Genomic DNA, 19463 nt, shown 5'->3' on the forward strand with positions numbered 1-19463 from the left:
GGCAGCAGAGTGGTGCTCGTGCTGGTCTGAGATTTCATGGTGGGGCAGGCACCAGCAGCACAGCATCTCCTGGACCTAGAACCAGTACTTCCGTACACCCTGGTGAAGTGGCGAGCACCAGCGTGGAAGTTGAAACTGGTTCGGTGGCACGTGTAGTAACACCCCAGTCGCAGCCATCAAGTACATGGGCCCGTACTACCCCTAGTTTACCAGAGGTGCTGGCAAATCCAAATTGGCAATCCCCTGATACCGCCGCACCCGTACTACCCCCTTTCACCGCCCAGTCTGGAGTCCAGGTGATGACAGATAATCTAGGATCGCCCCTAGACTTTTTTATCTGTTCATCACCCAGGATCTCTTAGACCTAGTCGTGGCAGAGACCAACCGTAAAGCCACACAATTTCTAACCGCCAATCCGAATGTCTTCCTTGCCCAGCCATTTCGGTGGAAACCAGTCCAAGTTTCCGAACTTAAAATTTTTTTGGGCCTTCTCTTACACATGGGACAAATCAAACAAAATGTGTTGCGGTCTTATTGGTCTACAGACCCATCACAACATGTTCCCTTGTACTCTGCTGCCATGTCCAGGACACGATTTGAGAACATCCTGCGCTTCCTGCACTTCAATGATGATGAAACCTGTCATGAAAGTGACCACCCTGCTTTTGACCGGCTCCACAAAATTCGGCCCCTCATAGACCACCTGTCATCAAAATTTGCAGATGCTTATACCCCTGAACAGCAAATCTGCGTAGATGAGTCCCTCATACGTTTTACCGGGCGCCTTGGCATCAAACAGTACATCCCAAGCAAGCACGCCCAGTATGGGGTGAAACTGTATAAGCTCTGTGAAAGGGCCACAGGCTATACATCTTATTTTATGGTCTATGAGGGAAAAGACTCCAAATTGGAGCCGGTCGGGTGCCCTGACTACCTGGGGAGCAGTGGAAAGGTTGTGTGGGACTTGGCGTCACCCTTGTTCCAGAAGGGGTACCATCTTTATGTGGACAATTACTACTCAAGTGTGGCCCTCTATCAGCACTTAAAGTTAGAAGGAATCCGATGCTGTGGCACCGTGCGGCATAGTCGCCGGGGCTTCCCCCAACGGCTCATTACCACCAAACTTCAACGGGGGCAGAGGGCCGCATTGAGTGCTGACGACCTGCCCGCGGTGAAATGGAAGGACAAGAGGGATGTTTACTTTCTGTCCACCATTCACGCAGACACGACAGTCCAAATTCAACGGCGAACTGAGGTCATTGAAAAACCCCTTGTCGTCCACGAGTATAATACCAACATGGGAGGGGTGGACTTCAATGACCAGAGGTTAGCGCCCTATTTACTTTCCCGCAAAACAAGACGCTGGTATAAAAAAGTGTCCTTTTATTTAATTCAATTGGCAGTTTACAACAGCTTTGTTCTCTACAGTAAGGCTGGGAGAACTGGATCGTTTCTACAATTTCAGAGACAGATCACTATGGAACTCCTGTATCCAGGAGGTGCCCGGGCCCAACCCCAAGATGCAACTAGCCGGCTGCATGGAAGGCATTACGCCTATCCGATTCCGAGTACCCCAGGTCACCGAATCCGAAGAAAACGTTGTCGTGTCTGCAGCAGGGCTGGAACAAGGCGTGACACCACTGTTTATTGTCCCCGCTGCCCTGACCAGCCTGGACTATGCCTAGGGGAGTGTTTTGAGAGGTACCATGAGCAGGTACACTATTAGAGAGTAGGGAACTACAGACACAGCGGTAGGCACACAAGGGTCTCTCAGTGCTATTTCACACTGCTGCGATGCGTTAGGGCAAAATGCCTAGCGAAAGTCACACTTTGCGGTCCCCCCCTACGCCGGAAGTGCTTGACTTAACGCTAGTGCATGCCTACGTTACTGCGTGGCTTCTGTGGCAATTTCGATCGGCCCGGAAGTCATGTTAGTCTATGGCGACGCAGTTCATTACTAGGCCGAATGCTACTCTTGTGGTATTCCCTGAAGGTCTGTTTTGGACGATACGGTGCGGCGGGCTCGACCCACCGGATATGTCAATATGCAGTGTGAAACCAAACATCTGGTTTTGAGAGATCGTAATACACAGGGCTGCCAGAAACCTCTCCTTTCACTTGGGACAAAATGCGTAATGTACTTCGCCACAACTCTGTGCGATTTGCACTTCGCACATTGTCCCATGGGGGAGGAGAGGTTTGTCCTCGGGAGGTAAGTTAAAAAAAACAAAAAAAAACAAAAATCAGGTAAGCAAAGAAGCTAATGTTTAGTTTGCAATGTTAAGGTTTTTATTAAAAAAGTTCAGTTTATTAATGTTAATGAAGTAATTGCTTTGCTGCTTGCCTGTTTTTTGGGTTTTTTTTGTATTTTTTTTCCTTTTTCCATCCATTAACCTTCCAGGTGGACCGAGCGAACGACTAACCAGCTGCAGCACTGATGGTGCATCCTGACAGAACATTGCGCGTCTGTCAGCTTACACATAAGTCGGTGCATGCAGCGCTGCAGGACGAGATTTCTCCTCCGCAGTCAAAAAGATACGTTTGCCGAGGCATATGGGCCGAGGAGTGGTGTTGGGGATTCATATGCTTTGGCAAACACTTTGTATCAAAAAAGAACTCTGGCAATGATTTGTTCATCCACATCGATCGGTGTGAATGGATAAATCAGGTTTGCCAGGGCATACGAGTTGGTGGGTTTGGATTTTTGGGGCGGCAGCTCCTATGTCCTGGCAGCCGCCTTCCCCTCCTTTTTGTATTGTTTTGTCTTTTTTCTTCTCTCTTTTTTCTATCCAGACCGACCAATCAGCTGCAGCACTGATGGTGCATCCTGACAGAACATTGCGCGTCTGTCAGCTTACACATAAGTCGGTGCATGCAGCGCTGCAGGACGAGATTTCTCCTCCGCAGTCAAAAAGATACGTTTGCCGAGACATATGGGCCGAGGAGTGGTGTTGGGGATTCATATGCTTTGGCAAACACTTTGTGTCAAAAAAGAACTCTGGCAATGATTTGTTCATCCACATCGATCGGTGTGAATGGAAAAATCAGGTTTGCCAGGGCATACGAGCTGGTGGGTTTGGATTTTTGGGGCGGCAGCTCCTATGTCCTGGCAGACGCCTTCCTCCTCTTTTTTTTTTTTTTTTTTTCAACATTTTTTGGCAGATATTTTTTCATCCACATTGATTGATTGTTTGACGTTCATTTTTCCTTTCAGCCCACAGTGCATTACCCTTATGCCCAATATAAGGAGTATAGCAGAAACTCCTAATACTGGCCATACATGTAATGATTGCAGAGACCCTAAAATGCCAGGACAGACCCCACGAATGATGCCATTTTGGAAAGAGGACACCCAAAAGTATTCCGTGAGGTGCATGGTGAGTTCATAGAATGTTTTATTTTTTGTCACAAGTTAGCAGAAATTGTGGTTTTGTGTTTTTTTTTTTTTCACAAAATGTCATTTTCCGCTAACTTGTGACAAAAAATAAAAGTTTCTATGAACTCACCATGGCCCTCATGGAATACCTTAGCGTGTATTCTTTCCAAAATGGGGTCATTTGTGGGGTTTGTTAACTGTCCTGGCAAGTGGGCGGGGTGCTAAATTTTGAGCACCCCTGTAAAGCCTAAAGGTACTCATTGGACTCTGGGCCCCTTAGTGCAGTTAGGGTGCAAAAAAGTGCCACACATGTGGTATCGTCGTACTCGGGAGAAGTAGTACAATGTGTTTTGGGGTGTATTTTTACACATACCCATGTTGGGTGGGAGAAATACCTCTGTAAATGACAATCTTTTGATTTTTTTTACACACAATTGTCCATTTACAGAGTTATTTCTCCCACCCAGCATGGGTATGTGTAAAAATACACCACAAAACACAGTGTACTACTTGTCACGAGTACGGCGATACCACATGTGTGGCACTTTTTTGCACCCTAACTGCGCTAAAGGGCCCAAAGTCCAATGAGTACCTTTAGGATTTCACAGGTCATTTTGCGACATTTGGTTTCAAGACTACTCCTCATGGTTTAGGGCCCCTAAAATGCCAGAGCAGTATAGGAACCCCACAAATGACCCCATTTTAGAAAGAAGACACCCCAAGGTATTCCGTTAGGAGTATGGTGAGTTCATAGAAGTTTTTATTTTTTTGTCACAAGTTAGCGGAAATTGATTTTAATTGTTTTTTTCACAAAGTGTCATGTTCCGCTAACTTGTGACAAAAAATAAAATCTTCTATGAACTCACCATACTCCTAACGGAATACCTTGGGGTGTCTTCTTTCTAAAATGGGGTCATTTGTGGGGTTTCTATACTGCCCTGGCATTTTAGGGGCCCTAAACCGTGAGGAGTAGTCTGGAAATCAAATTCCGCAAAATGACCTGTGAAATCCTAAAGGTACTCATTGGACTTTGGGCCCTTTAGCGCAGTTAGGGTGCAAAAAAGTGCCACACATGTGGTATTGCCGTACTCAGGAGAAGTAGTATAATGTGTTTTGGGGTGTATTTTTACACATACCCATGCTGGGTGGGAGAAATACCTCTGTAAATGACAATCTTTTGATTTTTTTACACACAATTGTCCATTTACAGAGTTATTTCTCCCACCCAGCAGGGGTATGTGTAAAAATACACCCCAAAACACATTGTACTACTTCTCCCGAGTACGGCGATACCACATGTGTGGCACTTTTTTGCACCCTAACTGCGCTAAAGGGCCCAAAGTCCAATGAGTACCTTTAGGATTTCACAGGTCATTTTGCGGAATTTGATTTCCAGACTACTCCTCACGGTTTAGGGCCCCTAAAATGCCAGGGCAGTATAGGAACCCCACAAATGACCCCATTTTAGAAAGAAGACACCCCAAGGTATTCCGTTAGGAGTATGGTGAGTTCATAGGAGTTTTTATTTTTTTGTCACAAGTTAGCGGAAATTGATTTTAATTGTTTTTTTCACAAAGTGTCATGTTCCGCTAACTTGTGACAAAAAATAAAATCTTCTATGAACTCACCATACTCCTAACGGAATACCTTGGGGTGTCTTCTTTCTAAAATGGGGTCATTTGTGGGGTTCCTATACTGCCCTGGCATTTTAGGGGCCCTAAACCATGAGGAGTAGTCTTGAAACCAAATGTCGCAAAATGACCTGTGAAATCCTAAAGGTACTCATTTGACTCTGGGCCCTTTAGCGCAGTTAGGGTGCAAAAAAGTGCCACACATGTGGTATCGCCGTACTCGGGAGAAGTAGTACAATGTGTTTTGGGGTGTATTTTTACACATACCCATGCTGGGTGGGAGAAATAACTCTGTAAATGGACAATTGTGTGTAAAAAAAAATGAAAACATTGTCATTTACAGAGATATTTCTCCCACCCAGCATGGGTATGTGTAAAAATACACCCCAAAACACATTATAGTACTTCTACTGAGTATGGCAATACCACATGTGTGGCACTTTTTTGCAGCCTAACTGCGCTAAGTGGTCCAAAGTCCAATGAGCACCTTTAGGCTTTACAGGGGTGCTTACAATTTAGCACCCCCAAAATGTCAGGACAGTAAACACACCCCACAAATGACCCCATTTTGGAAAGTAGACACTTCAAGGTATTCAGAGAGGGGCATGGTGAGTCCGTGGCAGATTTCATTTTTTTTTGTCGCAAGTTAGCAGAAATGGAAACTTTTTTTTTTTGGTCACAAAGTGTCATTTTCCGCTTACTTGTGACAAAAAATAATATCTTCTATGAACTCACTATGCCTCTCAGTGAATACTTTGGGATGTCTTCTTTCCAAAATGGGGTCATTTGGGGGGTATTTATACTATCCTGGAATTCTAGCCCCTCATGAAACATGACAGGAGGTCAGAAAAGTCATAGATGCTTGAAAATGGGAAAATTCACTTTTTGCACCATAGTTTGTAAACGCTATAACTTTTACCCAAACCAATAAATATACACTGAATGGGTTTTTTTTTTATCAAACATGTTTGTCCACATTTTTCGTGCTGCATGTATACAGAAATTTTACTTTATTTGAAAAATGTCAGCACAGAAAGTTAAAAAAAATCATTTTTTTGCCAAAATTCATGTCTTTTTTGATGAATATAATAAAAAGTAAAAATCGCAGGAGCAATCAAATAGCACCAAAAGAAAGCTTTATTAGTGACAAGAAAAGGAGCCAAAATTCATTTAGGTGGTAGGTTGTATGAGCGAGCAATAAACCGTGAAAGCTGCAGTGGTCTGAATGGAAAAAAATTGCCTGGTCCTTAAGGGGTAGAAAGACTGTGGTCCTCAAGTGGTTAAGCTTCACAGGCAGGGTTCAAATTGCATCCAAGATCCTCAATAGTTCCATAAACATGCACCTCCACAGCAAGGCATCATCCAATGCATAAAGCTTAGTCAGTGGTTCTCATGCAGGTTAGTGCTCCTCATGCAGGTAAAGCAATGTTAGACAATAGCACATGCCATGAAAAGCAAGCGGCCATCGTCACATCAACCATAGTATACAGTTCATTACATGATCTGCATGTTCTCACCAAACCGGGTCCTTGCTGGGTGCTCTGTATTCCAGATTGGAGATATGTACAGATGACACTGTGATCGCCATGTTGAGCAGTGTGAAAAAGTCCCCAAAAAGTGTGCGGGCGGAGAGGAGCAGCTTACCGCAGGTCCAGGCACAGAGATGCCCAGTTAGCTAAGCTGGGCAGGGCGCTTGGCAGATGGATCTCGCCTGAAGGATTCCGCAGCTGTGGTGGCCAGAGCGGCGTGGTGTCCCATGTGTAGGGGAGAGAGCCCCCGACTGTTTCACCGGCTTCCGGCTTCCTCAGGGGTGCATGGCTTCCCTCCGTGCTCACACTCATCTTTAAGCAGACACCACAACCAATCATACGCAGACAGGGGAAAGAGTATCCAGAACAGCCAATGAGAGGGATGCAGGGCAGCACGTAAGCAGTAACCGGGCAGAAACAGTGTGTGAAATTGAGAATCAGAGTGTGACAGGCACAGCACAGTTGTCTAAAAGGCGATTACATATATCGCCTCAGATCGAGCATGCTGCTCTTAACAACTAGAGATGCATTGTGCCTGGCACAGCAGCCCAAGTCCAGCATCACCACTCAGGTCTTGCACTAGGACAAACATCCCCAAGTCTTTCCAATAAAGAGGGACAAAGTTCGATATAAAATGCAATAACCTAATCTACAGTGATGTGTAACTTTTAACTGATCAACTTTCATACTAGGCAAATGCAGCTTTGCATTCACAGCAAAATGATTTACCAGCTACAAACTCAATCAAAAAGATCAGAAACCAATGATATTTTAAATGCAGCAAAATTGTTATACTGTATATGTGTATTACTTTGTTCTGGTATTAATGTCCTTGGATATTGCAGCAGACCTCACAGCAGGGATGCTGCTTGCTTGGCCCAGGTAAATAAAGCGGCTGCTTGGGTCCTCACCCACAGCAGGAGCCTCCCATGCTGGTAGGGCCTACCTGTCTATGACTTGTTTGGATGTCACTGCCTCCCTGTCACTCACACACAAGACTCAGATCAGCGGCAACATAGATCTGAAATCAACACAGATGGGGAAGTGAGGTCATTGCTCTCATTCTGCATCTGAAGTGTTGCACACGGTGCATTGTGTTCCTCTCCTCAGGCCACTGCTACACTGCAGTGTCTGCTGTAGGGTTGGGGATGGGTACGCAGCAGGAAGCTACATATCTGCACTGACACAAATGCCATACTGTATATGCGGTACATCTTTGGATACCTATACTGGGGGTTGCTATCTATATGGGAGAACACTTTTGGCTACCTATTATTATGGGAGAATGGGCCTCTGATTGGAGGGAAGGGCCACAAATGATGTGCTTGAGGCCTTCATACACGGGAGATCAAAAGTTCATGGTATCCAAAGGGTTAAGTAAAAGCAGATCAGGGTATATAAACAACAATCAGTGCTTGAGGAAATCAAATGCGAGGTCAAAGGTCATCCTCGGTCATAACTCAAAGCAGTCCAATAATCTCCCTTAGCAGATTAGCACAAAGATAATAACGTTATTGAGGCAAGGACTAATACCGTGGGACTGCATGTTTCAGCATCTCATCGACTGCAACAGTAAAACAGTGGCCTATAGGCAACTCAACTTTCACTAACAATGTTAAACCTCTTCTGACTACAGCATGTGGCTAATGGCACCACCAGAGGGAATAAGATGAGTGCTTAGCAGCGTGTTCCTATCTAAGATGCTTGCTCCCCCACCCAAACACACATGTAAGGGTACTGGGGATGCCACAATGTTGGAAAGCAAACAAACTGTGCTGGCCAGAAGAGGAAGCCAGCTGTTTGAGCTTTCTCTCAAAAACACCAGTGCAGGAATGATAGTAAGGTAAGTCCCTTACAAGACTCAGGTTGGTCACACACAAGCAACATGGAGATGAAATCCACTAAAGAGGTTTACAAAAAGAATATTACAAGAAAACAAAGAACCAAACTAACAAGCAATAATCTTACCTAGCTGGAAGTGATCAATTTTCATAGTGCTATTTGTCAGAGTACCAAAAATTGTGATGATTGAAATTTTCCTTATGGCCATTTCACAGACAGTCTCAAGATACTCATCTCGTTGTTGAGAATACATGTTGTTTTCCTCTTTTGGTGTAGTTATAAGCTGTATAAAACATAAAACTTATTGTATTACCATATATAGCAATTCATATACATGACTGACAAAATTTGCTAAAACGTACATCGGTATACAGTCAATTAAAGCCAGCACAGAAAAATTAGTGGACATATAATGCTGTGTGGGCAGTAGAGTTCAGTGGATGTGAATCTGATAATGAATATTGCATACTGTGAAAACAAGTATTTTGGTGCTTGACTACACCCTGGTTTTTTTTTAGAACTATTTACATTTAAAGGGCTGTATGAATGGTGCTAAAGAGGGATTCTCATATTTCTACTTTCTGGGGCAAGATAGAGAAATTTGCCCTCCAGATAACAAACTGGCAACACAGGTTGAAACTAAATTTCATACATGTTGATGTCAATTGTATCATCACAGAAAAGCACTACATATATTATTATCTAACTGTAGGACACTTTAGGCCTGATGCGCAAAGGGCTGAAAAATTTGCCATACACAGGCAGTGCACAGCCATTTTACTGGTACAAATGCCAGAGAAGCAGTGCATATCGTTATATGTGTTGTGCTAATATTTTATCGTGTGCTGCTTTCCTGGTGTTAGTACTTGTAAAATTGCCATGAGCTCCCTGCGCATGGACAAATTTATCATTAGGCCCTTTGCGCAATGTTAAAATTTAAGTGACTTTAGGAGGTGAAAGTGTAGACTGTGTTCCAATCTGTAGTGGTGCCGAAGCTAGTGTATGACGGGAGTAGGAGATACACAGGCAAGATGTTTTAGATATGTCAAGCTAGGACCAGCTTCGTACTGATGTGAGTTGACACTACAATAGCTAATTGGCAGCTTCCCAGAGTGGTCTTCAGAGTGTGGTGCAACCTATGATGCAGCAGCTGCACCCCCATTGCAAGTTCATTGTAAATATTATATGTTTTCAAGGGACAACACTGAAGATATGCCACTTTGATACTATGTAAACTAATTCGAGTACAGCGCGTATAACAATGTAAATTTGCTGTCACATCAAAATAACTCAACACACAGCCATTAATGTCTAAACCGCTGGCAACAATAGTGAGTACACCCCTAAATAAAGGATGTCAAAATTGTGCTTAAAGTGTCAATGTTTTGTTTGACCACCAGATCTGCCTTAACTCTCTTGGGCATGGAGTTCAGTAGAGCTTCATAGATTGCCACTAGAATCATCTTCCACTCCTCTTATTACAAAGCTGGTGGATTTTAGAGACCTTGCGCTCTTCCGCCTTCTGTTTGAGGATGGCCCACAGATGCTCAATAGGATTTAGGTCTGGAGAAAGCTTGGCCAGTCTTGCACCTTTACCCTGAGTTTCTTTAGCAAGGCAGTGATCATCTTGGAGTGTGTTTGGTGTAGTTATCGTGTTGGAATACTGCTCTGCAGTACAGTTTCAAAAGGAAGGGGATAATGCTCTGCTTCAGTATATAACAGTGCATGTTGGGAATCATGGTTCCCTCAATGATCTGTAGCACACATGCAGCCCAAACGCATGACACTCATACCACCATGCTTGACTGTAGGCAAGACGCACTTGTCTTTGTACTGGTCACCTGGTTTCTGCCACACACCTTAGACATTGTCTGAAACAAATAAGTTTATCTTGGTCTCATCAGACCACAAGACATATTTCCAGTAATCCATGCCCTTAGTCTGCTTGTATTCAGCAAACTGTGAGTTTTCTTGTGCATCATCTTCAGAAAAAGCTTCCTTCTGGGATGACCAATTTGCAGACCAATTTGATGCTGTGAGCAGTGTATGGTCGGAGCACTGACAGGCCGACCCCCCACCTCTTCAACCTCTAAAATGACTGAGGACAGTCAGAGTATGATAGGGGGGGGGGGGGGGGTAGCAGCTCATGTGCATATGTGAACAGTGGAATTGTTTGTGGAAGAGCAAGTGGGAGAAATGAGGCAGGACATGGGGTGGCAAAGGTGGTTCAAGTAAAAATCAGAAATTGAGAAGCCCTACACTGTAAAGGCTCATACACACATGCCAACAATTTGTCCAACTATCTCCCAAACTTTTCTGTTAGAAGATAGTTGGGTGAGTGTATGGCTGGCATACAACCAGATGACCAACTGATAACAGGTTGTTTGCCAGATCCAAATGGTGAATCAATCTGCCTGTCTTTTGAAAAACTTGTTTTTGAACGTGCACATGTTGTGCAGTTTGTCATTTAGCTTGCACGCATAATATTTAAGTGAGTTAGTTGTTTAGTTGGTTGGGGGTGTGTGTACGTACTTGTCAGGTAAACAACTTGTGTGGTTGGTCATGTTTTGTGGTTGGTTGTGCATGAAGTTGGACATGTATGAGCCTTAAGGCTAGGAACACAGTAGGCAGAATCTGTGGCGTTGTGAAAAACGCATGCATTTTTGGCCATAATAAAAGTCTATGGGCTGCATAAAAAAAAGCATATCTGCATTTTACAATGTGCATTTTTCAAAATACACAACTTGCTGCATATTTCTTTAAAACACATTTAAAATGCGCAAAATGTATTTCAATGGAGACACAGAGGATGTGCGTTTCACTGCGTTTTTACTTACATTTTTATAAAATAAATATGATAATGTACTTTAACTACATTGAAAAAGGGAAAATATTGAAAAAGCGCATGAAACCGCAAACACCCCAAAAGCACATGAAAACGCAAGTGCACTGTAAACTGTAGAATGGCACAATGCAAAAAACTCATGGTTTTCTGCACAGCTTAGCGTACTCCCAGCCTTAGTATGCTGAGACTTCCACTGTTTTGGTTTTTTTTGTTTGTTTTTTTTCTGAGAAGATAAAATGAGGATTATTGGGCCATGTTGTTGGTTCAATGTTTTTCATACTGGGGGGCAATGTTAATAACAGTGGTAAAATGCGTGGAACATTGGGGAATATTTTTGTAAATCATGTATATCTTTTCATGGGAAATCACCGAAGATATGACACTTTGATAAAATGTATAGTCTGTGTACAGCTTATTAAACAGTGTAAATTTGCTGTCCCATTAAAATAACTGAACACACAATCATTATTGTACAAACCGCTGGCAACAAAGGTGAGTATTCTCCTAAGTGAAGAATATTCAAATTGTGCCCACTCTTATTTTCTATCACTGCCCTAACTCTCTTGGGCATGAAGTTCACTAGAGCTTCACAGGCTGCCACTGGAATCCTCTTCCACTCTTCCATGGCATTATCATAAAGCGGGTGGATGTTAGAGACCTTGTGCTCCTACACCTTCTGTTTGAGAGTGCCCCATATATGCTCAAAAGGTTTCAGGTCTGAAACCATGCATTGCCAGTCTGGCACCTTTACCCTCTGTTTTTTTTTAGCAAGACAGTTGTTGTCTTATGCTAGGTACACACAATACAATTTTCTGGCAGATTTAGCTGCCAGATTGTTTTTTTCAAACATGTCCGATCTGAATTTCGATCAATTTTCCGATCAATTTTCATAGAAGTGAATGGAAATCGATCGGAAAATCGATCGAAATTCAGATTGGACATGTTGGGAAAAAATCGATCTGACAGGAAATTTGCCAGAAAATTGTATCGTGTGTACCTAGCATTAGAAGTTTCTTTGAGGTTGCTATAATATTGGGACTACTGCCCTGCTGCCTGGTTTTCAATGGAAGGAGATGATACTTTGCTTCACTATGTCACAGTACGAATTGGCATTCATGGGTCCATTAATGAACTGTAGCTCCCCAGTGCTAGCACTCATGCAAACTTTGACACTCCCACAACAATGCTTGACTGTAGACACACACTTGTCTTTGTACTCCTCACTTGGTTGCTACCACACATGCTTGACACCATCTGAACTAAATAAGTTTACCTTGGTCTCATCAGACCCCAGGACATGGTTCCAGTAATCCATGACCTTAGTCTGCTCGTCTTCAGCAAACTGTGTGTATCATTTTTATAAGAGGCTTCCCTCTGGGATGACATCCACACAGAGTGTGTGTTGCAGTAAAAAATGTGCCTGTAATAAAAGCAGCATTTTGCGGCATGATAGGGAAATTTAGGTGCATGGCAGCGGCTGCTAGCGGGCACCTTAGGGAGCTGCATTTTACCTTCTTTGTCACAAACCAGACTTTTAGAATAGCTGTGATATGTGGCTAGGAAGGTAAATTACTAAGCAGCACGAGCCCCTCCCACCAGGCTTCCAGAAAAAAAATTGACTAAACGTTATCCGCAAGCCAATTTTTTTTCCGCAAGCTTTTTGCTGAAATTACCCCTCTTACCACTACTCGGGTGCCTCCGGGTGCCAAAACGTACCTTCACAGCTGCATATTGGGGCTTTGCGGAAGAGGGGGGTTAGCTTTAAGAGGGGGATTTAGAGTTAGGCACCACTGGGGGAGAGTCTTAGGGTTAGGCACCACCAGGGGGGTTAGGGTTGGGCACCACCAGGGGGGTCTTAGGCACTGGCGTAACAATAGGCCCTGCAGCCCCTGCTCCCGGGGGGGGGGGGGGCGGGCCTGTTTTGTGGGGGCTGGAGGGGTGGCAGCATGAGGGGAAAGCCTTGGCCACAGGCTTTCCCCTCATGCTGCCACCCCTCCAGCCCCCACAAAATGGCCACGAGCGCCCCCAGGGAGGAGGAGGCCCGCTCTGAAATTCTGCAAGGGGGCCCGGTGGGGCCTAGTTACACCCCTGGTCTTAGGGTTAAGAACCACCAGTGGGGGATCTAAGGGTTAGGCATTACCAGCGGGGTCTTAAGGTTAGGCACCACAAGGGGGAGTCTAAAGGGTAGGCACCACCGGGGGGGGGGGGGAGTCTTAGGTTTAGGCACCACTAAGGAAGGGTTCTGTGTGAGAGTAGGGTTAAGTTTAGCCATAGTAAAATATCAGTAAATATTTACGCTATTTTACTATCAAAATGCAGTAGTAGAATATCGCTAAGTTTAGTAATATTTTACTAGCAGCAATCCCCTACACCCTTTTTTCCAGGTGCTTTTTTTTACATGTATGTGCGTACAGTCCACGTTTACCCATGGCGTACAGCCCATGTTTTACCATTATTTAAGAAGGGCAAAAAATTAGATCCAAGAAATTATAGACCTGTAAGCTTAACATCAGTTGTAAGCAAACTATTTGAGGGGTTACTAAGAGATACTATACATGACTTCATAGTAGAAAATAATCTTATTTCTCAGCATCAACATGGGTTTGCTAAAGACAGGTCCTGTTTGACTAACATGCTCAGCTTTTATGAGGTAGTGAACGCTAATGTGGATATTGGGAATGCTGTAGATGTGATATACTTGGACTTTGCAAAGGCCTCGACACTGTTCCACACAAAAGTCTGGTGCAAAAGTTGAGGATGCAAGGACTGGGGAAGAGTCTGTGTGCATGGATAGGGAACTGGCTTATGGACAGAAAACAAAGAGTTGTGGTCAATGGATCATACTCAAAATGGAAGACTGTTAGCAGTGGGGTCCCACAGGGGTCTGTACTGGGTCCAGTGCTCTTCAATTTATTTATGAATGACCTAGTAGATGCAGTAGTGAGCAATGTTACTATTTTTGCAGATGATACAAAATTGGGCAGAATCATCAACTCTCAGGAAGATAGTGTCATATCGCAACAGGATCTGGATAGGATGGCTATATCTGCACATACATGGCAGATGAAATTCAATGTTGAAAAATGTATAGTCATGCATTTTGGTCGAACCAATGGTCTAGCACCATACAAAATAAATGGGATACAGTTGGGGACATCAAACTTGGAGAAGGACTTAGGAGTACTCATTGACAACAAGTTAAATTATCGTACTCAATGCCAAGCTGCTGCAGCTAAAGCTAACAACATTTTGGTATGCATTAAAAAGGAAATAAAAACTCGAGATGCTAGCATAATATTGCCCCTGTTTAACTCTCTAGTAAGGCCACATCTGGAATATGGAATTCAGTTCTGGGCACCACATTACAAAAAAGATATGGCAGTTTTAGAGCAGGTGCAGAGACGAGCAACAAAATTGATACATGGGATGGAAGGTCTCACTTATCAAGAAAGGTTAGATAAACTGGGTTTATTTAGTCTAGAGAAAAGACGCCTTAGAGGGGATCTAATTAACATGTATAAATACATCAGAGTGCAATATAATAGCTTGGCCGATGAGCTTTTTGTCCCTAGGCCTTCTCAGAGGACTAGAGGACATCGTCTGCGCATGGAGGAAAAACGCTTTAGCCATTTATTTAGGAAAGGGTTCTGTACAGTAAGAGTGATTAAGATGTGGAATGCATTGCCACAGGAAGTCGTTATGCCAAACTCTATACCTGCATTTAAAGGGGGCTTAGATGCTTTCCTTGCATTGAAAGACATCCATGGCTACAGTTACTAGGTAATGCCCAATGATGTTGATCCAGGGATGTTATCTGATTGCCATCTGGAGCCGGGAAAGAATTTAGTGTCCCTTTTGGGGCTAGTTGGACCGTGCCTTGTAAGTTTTTTTTGCCTTCCTCTGGATCAACGGGGATGTGTGTGTGTGTGTGTGTGGGGGGGGGGGGGGGGGGTAGGCTGGTGTTAAGCTTTGTTCTCTGGTTGAACTCGATGGACGTATGTCTTTTTCAACCAAAATACTATGTAACTATGTGTGAAAGGGAAAAGTGGCTGGATAGTGTACTGGTTAAGGGCTCTGCCTCTGGCTCTGACACAGGACACCTGGGTTCAAATCTTGGTTCTTTCTATTTCAGTAAGCCATTCAGTACACTGCTACTGCCTACTGAGTGCGCTCTAGTGGCTGCCCTACAAGCGATTTGAGTCTGACAGGAGAAGAGCGCTATACAAATACTGGAATTATTATGATTATTAGGGGTGTGGCAGAGGCATGGCCTAATTACCTCTCTTTCTTATCTCAAATCTTTGGGAGGTATGCCCACACCCTGTAGGCATGTGCACTGTGCACCATAATGTGTACATACTTGCATTATGTACCCATACATTGTACCCATACATTGTACATACACACTGTCCATAGTCAAGCGCCGCTCCCCACCTCCATAAGCTGATTGGAGGGAAGGGACGCAGGCGAGGAGCGGCGCTATAGAAGAGGCGGGGAAGCGACAGTGAAAGACAACATTAAGGTAAACAGCCAGCTAGCAACAACCTGTGTGTCGCTAGCATGGCGTTATTTTATGGGGGACAGCAGGGGGGGGGGCATGGGGGGACACAGTACAGACACAGAGACTGGTGATAGTATCCAGAACCAGCCTCTGTGTCCTAATAGCATTCTTCAAACCCACCTCGTGTTCTCTTTAAGTCCCCTATATTTTCCTAGTAGTTTGGGTCACCCCGAGCTACTTGGTTACTCTGTTTTTAATGTAAAGAGGAAGGGGCAGGAGCAGCTCTTTATTTACAATGGAATGCTGTCCCCTCCCTGTTCCTCCTACCTCATGTAGGTGATAATGAAATGTGTGTGTGTGTAGTATGATTAGGTCATTAAATTGTGGTTTTAAAATTACTTTAAAGTAATTTTAAACATGATTTTTTGTGTGTAGAGTAATAAGGATTTCAGATATGTCAGTAAGTACTAACTTTGGGTATATTCACGAAAGAATGGAAAACTTAATGTGTGCAGAGAGCACACTTTAAGTTTACCGGGATGTACGATGGATGAGGTACTTGTTTCTGAGTGCTGATCATTTATGGAACTAGAACCATTTATCAAAAAAGACAAAAGACAAACTAGAACTTCAAGAATTCTTTCACAAGCTGCCGTCTGAAGCTCAAACTAAAAAAAATTTCCTCAAAATTAACAGCATTGATATCACTGATTATTGTGATTGTTTGATAAGTAGTGGTTGTTTTAATTGAAGCAGAAGCTAAATGAATAGGAATTACACTTACCAATAATCTTCGTTTCCCATCAAAATTTTCCAGGAAAGTTGCCAATGACCTTCGTGGACTTTCTATAATGGCTTTTCTTGCTGGCTTTATAAAAATATCATCCTCTGTTTTGCTTACTTTCTTGTTTTTCTTGTTCCTATCTTTTTCTGGCTTGAGCTTTTTATCTGACTTATCTTTTTTTGCTGGTTTATCTTTCTTGGAGGGTTTTTCTGCTTTCTCAGCTTTCTTTTTTTTCTTTTCTGCTTTTTCAGTTTTGTCCTCTTTTCTCTGTTCTTTCCCCTTTTTTAGTGGAATATTTGCTTCCACTGTGACTTCATCTACCTGTGGTGTTGTGGATTTTCCAGTGTCAAATTTGTCTTCATACTCATTATTAAAAATTTTCTCTATGCCCTTCTTTTTAGATGACTTTGTTTTGGCAGGCTTCTTTTGACTGGTAGTGATATCGTGAGAGCTGTGGTCCCTCCTGTCTGTGCGGTTATCTCCAAACCGCCCTGTGTTTTCCTTTGCATCATGTTCTGTTGTGGTTGTAATAACTGGAGCATCTGTGTGGGACTCATGGACAGTAGCTTTGTTTATTTTGCTAGTAGTGGCAGATTGCTTTCCTGTCTGCACACTCTGTCTATCTTTGTGTTTATCTGTTCTCACAGGAAAGTAATGCCCTGCTGTTTCTGGTTCTTTTGTTGTTACATCACCTTGTATAAGCAATCTGTGAGTCACAGGACTTGTATAAGCCTTAGTTGTCCATGGTTTCTGACTTGTTGAAGGAACTGTTGTAGGTGGTGTTGTGGGCAATCTTTTTGGTGTAGTCAATATGTGTGCAGTTGCCTTTGTTGGATGAGGTAATGTTGTGGCTTTAGGTGTAGGTGGAGTTATTGGTGCCATTATCAGAGGCTTTCTTGTAGTTTTCACCCTTGAAGATCTTGTAGGGAAAACTCTTTTTGGCTCTTCTTTCTTAACTGTGACTTGGACAGTGCTACTGGTTTGTGTAGGCTTTACAATTCTTACATTGGTACTACTAGTACTGCTAACGCTGCCACCATCTCTAGTTCCACTGTTACTTTCTCCTTCTTCAGATACTTGTCCTTCAACTCCAGCTGCTTTACACTTTTGCACAAAGCCTTTTTGCCTAAGCTTCTCTAATTTTCTGATAGGACTTTGGTCAACAACTTCATACATAGCTTCTAGACGCACAGGATAAGGATACCTTTCTTCGACTTGTAAGGTTTTTTTAAGAAGAACCATACCAAATTTTCCTTTTTCAAGTTTTAGAGAAGTCATCATCTTGGGTACAACAGATGGATCAAGTGGTTGTTCTAATATTTTTCCTTCACTTGTAATTCTTCTGATTTTTCCTCCTTCTTCTCCTTCCTCATGGAATATGACAATTTGTTGAATATGTCTTTCAGCAAGTTCACAATACACATCATTTTTCATGAGGGTCATCATGAGACGATAATAGCCATCAGATGCATGTGGAGCAGAGATGATCCAGACTCTGTTTTTGCCAGCAAAACTAGCAAGAATGTTTGGGGAATTTGAAGTGAAAGGGAGACGACCTGCTTTTGAGCGGGCAGAGCCTGCACTGTCATCTTTTAACATTTTAGCCAGAGGTTGTCTAATACCATGTCTTTGCTGTGTTTTAGCCTGTTTATGTTCTGGTTGTCCTTCATCTCTCAGCATAATTTGTGAAAAGTTCTTTTTATTTAAGTCTTTATTTACAGAATGGCTCTGATTTCTAAATAAGTGTGGATGTCGTCTCTGATTAGGTATTGTTCTTGCATGAATAGCCCTACTGTCCCCATTGATCCCCTGAGATTTTCCAGAAGCACAAATTATCCACACTACCAGCAAGATTGCCAGATGAAGCAATAATGTCCAGTTCATAGTGATCATTTCTGGAGAGAAAAAAAACAAAAAACACATTAAAAAGTAATATTGCATAAAGCAATCTGTATTTGTTATACAAATGTAGGTGTAACAGATGCAAGCAAAATGTATATGCAATAGATACAGTATAAACCAGCAGCATGATATGTTTTCAAGAGCATTTTATTAAGTATTCTGTGGGCATAGATTATGAAAACAATTAAGCCTTGTAATGGTACAAGACTGAGGGGTTTTTAGGTAATATTATATAACGAGGGTAGCAGGAAAATCGGGTGCATATGAGAAGTGGACAAATCGGGCATCACCATTGACTGTGATGCTAAATATCGGCTACTGGGCTCAAAACTGGTTGAATCGGGCACCTTTTAAACTGTTTTGCGCCTATTGTTATTTATCGTTTTTACAGTACTAAAACTGAAAATATCAGAATTATAATATTTAGAATTAGAATTACGTTTTTATTTTAGTTAATTATATTTTGAAATGCAATTTTACTTTTTTTTAAATCATTTTTTACATTCTTTTTGAGCTTTTTAATTTCAGGAGGTCTTTGGGTTAGGCAGTACCCAGAGGATCTTGGGGTTAGGCACCACCAGGGGGGTCAAAGGGTTAGGGTGGTGATGGCTGGGCGTGGTGGTGTGAGGGGCATATCGGCTGAGCCCTAGCACCCGGTTTTAAATGGGTGGGCTTAGTAGTTCGAGTTAATAATAATAAAATTACACAGGAATATTGGTGAGCAGCTTAGTTATCTGAAGCCATGGCTAAGCTGGAGCTCATCGCCACTTCCAAGCAGACTACTGGAAGGTGCATTCTTTAGCTGCCACTCATTTTCTGTCCAAATGGAATGAATGAAGAGGTGGTTCAGATCCTGGGAACAGAGACATAGTTTGCACAGAATGCTCCCCGGAAATCATGAGGGGGAATCTTCCAGTCCATAGGAAAAAACAATTTGGCTGTGACAGTGATGTAGCCCCTTTGCTTATCAAGAAAACTGTTGCTGTGTTTTTTTAAACCTCCAATCTTATCTTAGAACATTCCTGGTAAAGAGAGTGACACAACTGAAATATA

General features: G+C 42.9%; 1 protein-coding gene across 1 annotated transcript in view; it reads right to left on the bottom strand.

Moving 5' to 3' along the window:
• The window catches only part of CCDC80 (coiled-coil domain containing 80), a 227634-nt gene that overhangs the window by 183987 nt on the left and 24184 nt on the right, over positions 1-19463 (bottom strand). The window contains exons 2-3 of the mRNA XM_068269829.1: positions 16509-18403; positions 8505-8661 (exon numbers count right to left, since the gene is read on the bottom strand). Of these exons, the coding sequence (XP_068125930.1) occupies positions 8505-8661; positions 16509-18401 (2050 nt within the window). The 5' untranslated portion in view covers positions 18402-18403. The remainder of the gene's footprint in view (positions 1-8504; positions 8662-16508; positions 18404-19463) is intronic.

The sequence above is a fragment of the Hyperolius riggenbachi genome, chromosome 2 (assembly GCF_040937935.1).
Source record: "Hyperolius riggenbachi isolate aHypRig1 chromosome 2, aHypRig1.pri, whole genome shotgun sequence".
Lineage (NCBI taxonomy): Eukaryota > Metazoa > Chordata > Amphibia > Anura > Hyperoliidae > Hyperolius > Hyperolius riggenbachi.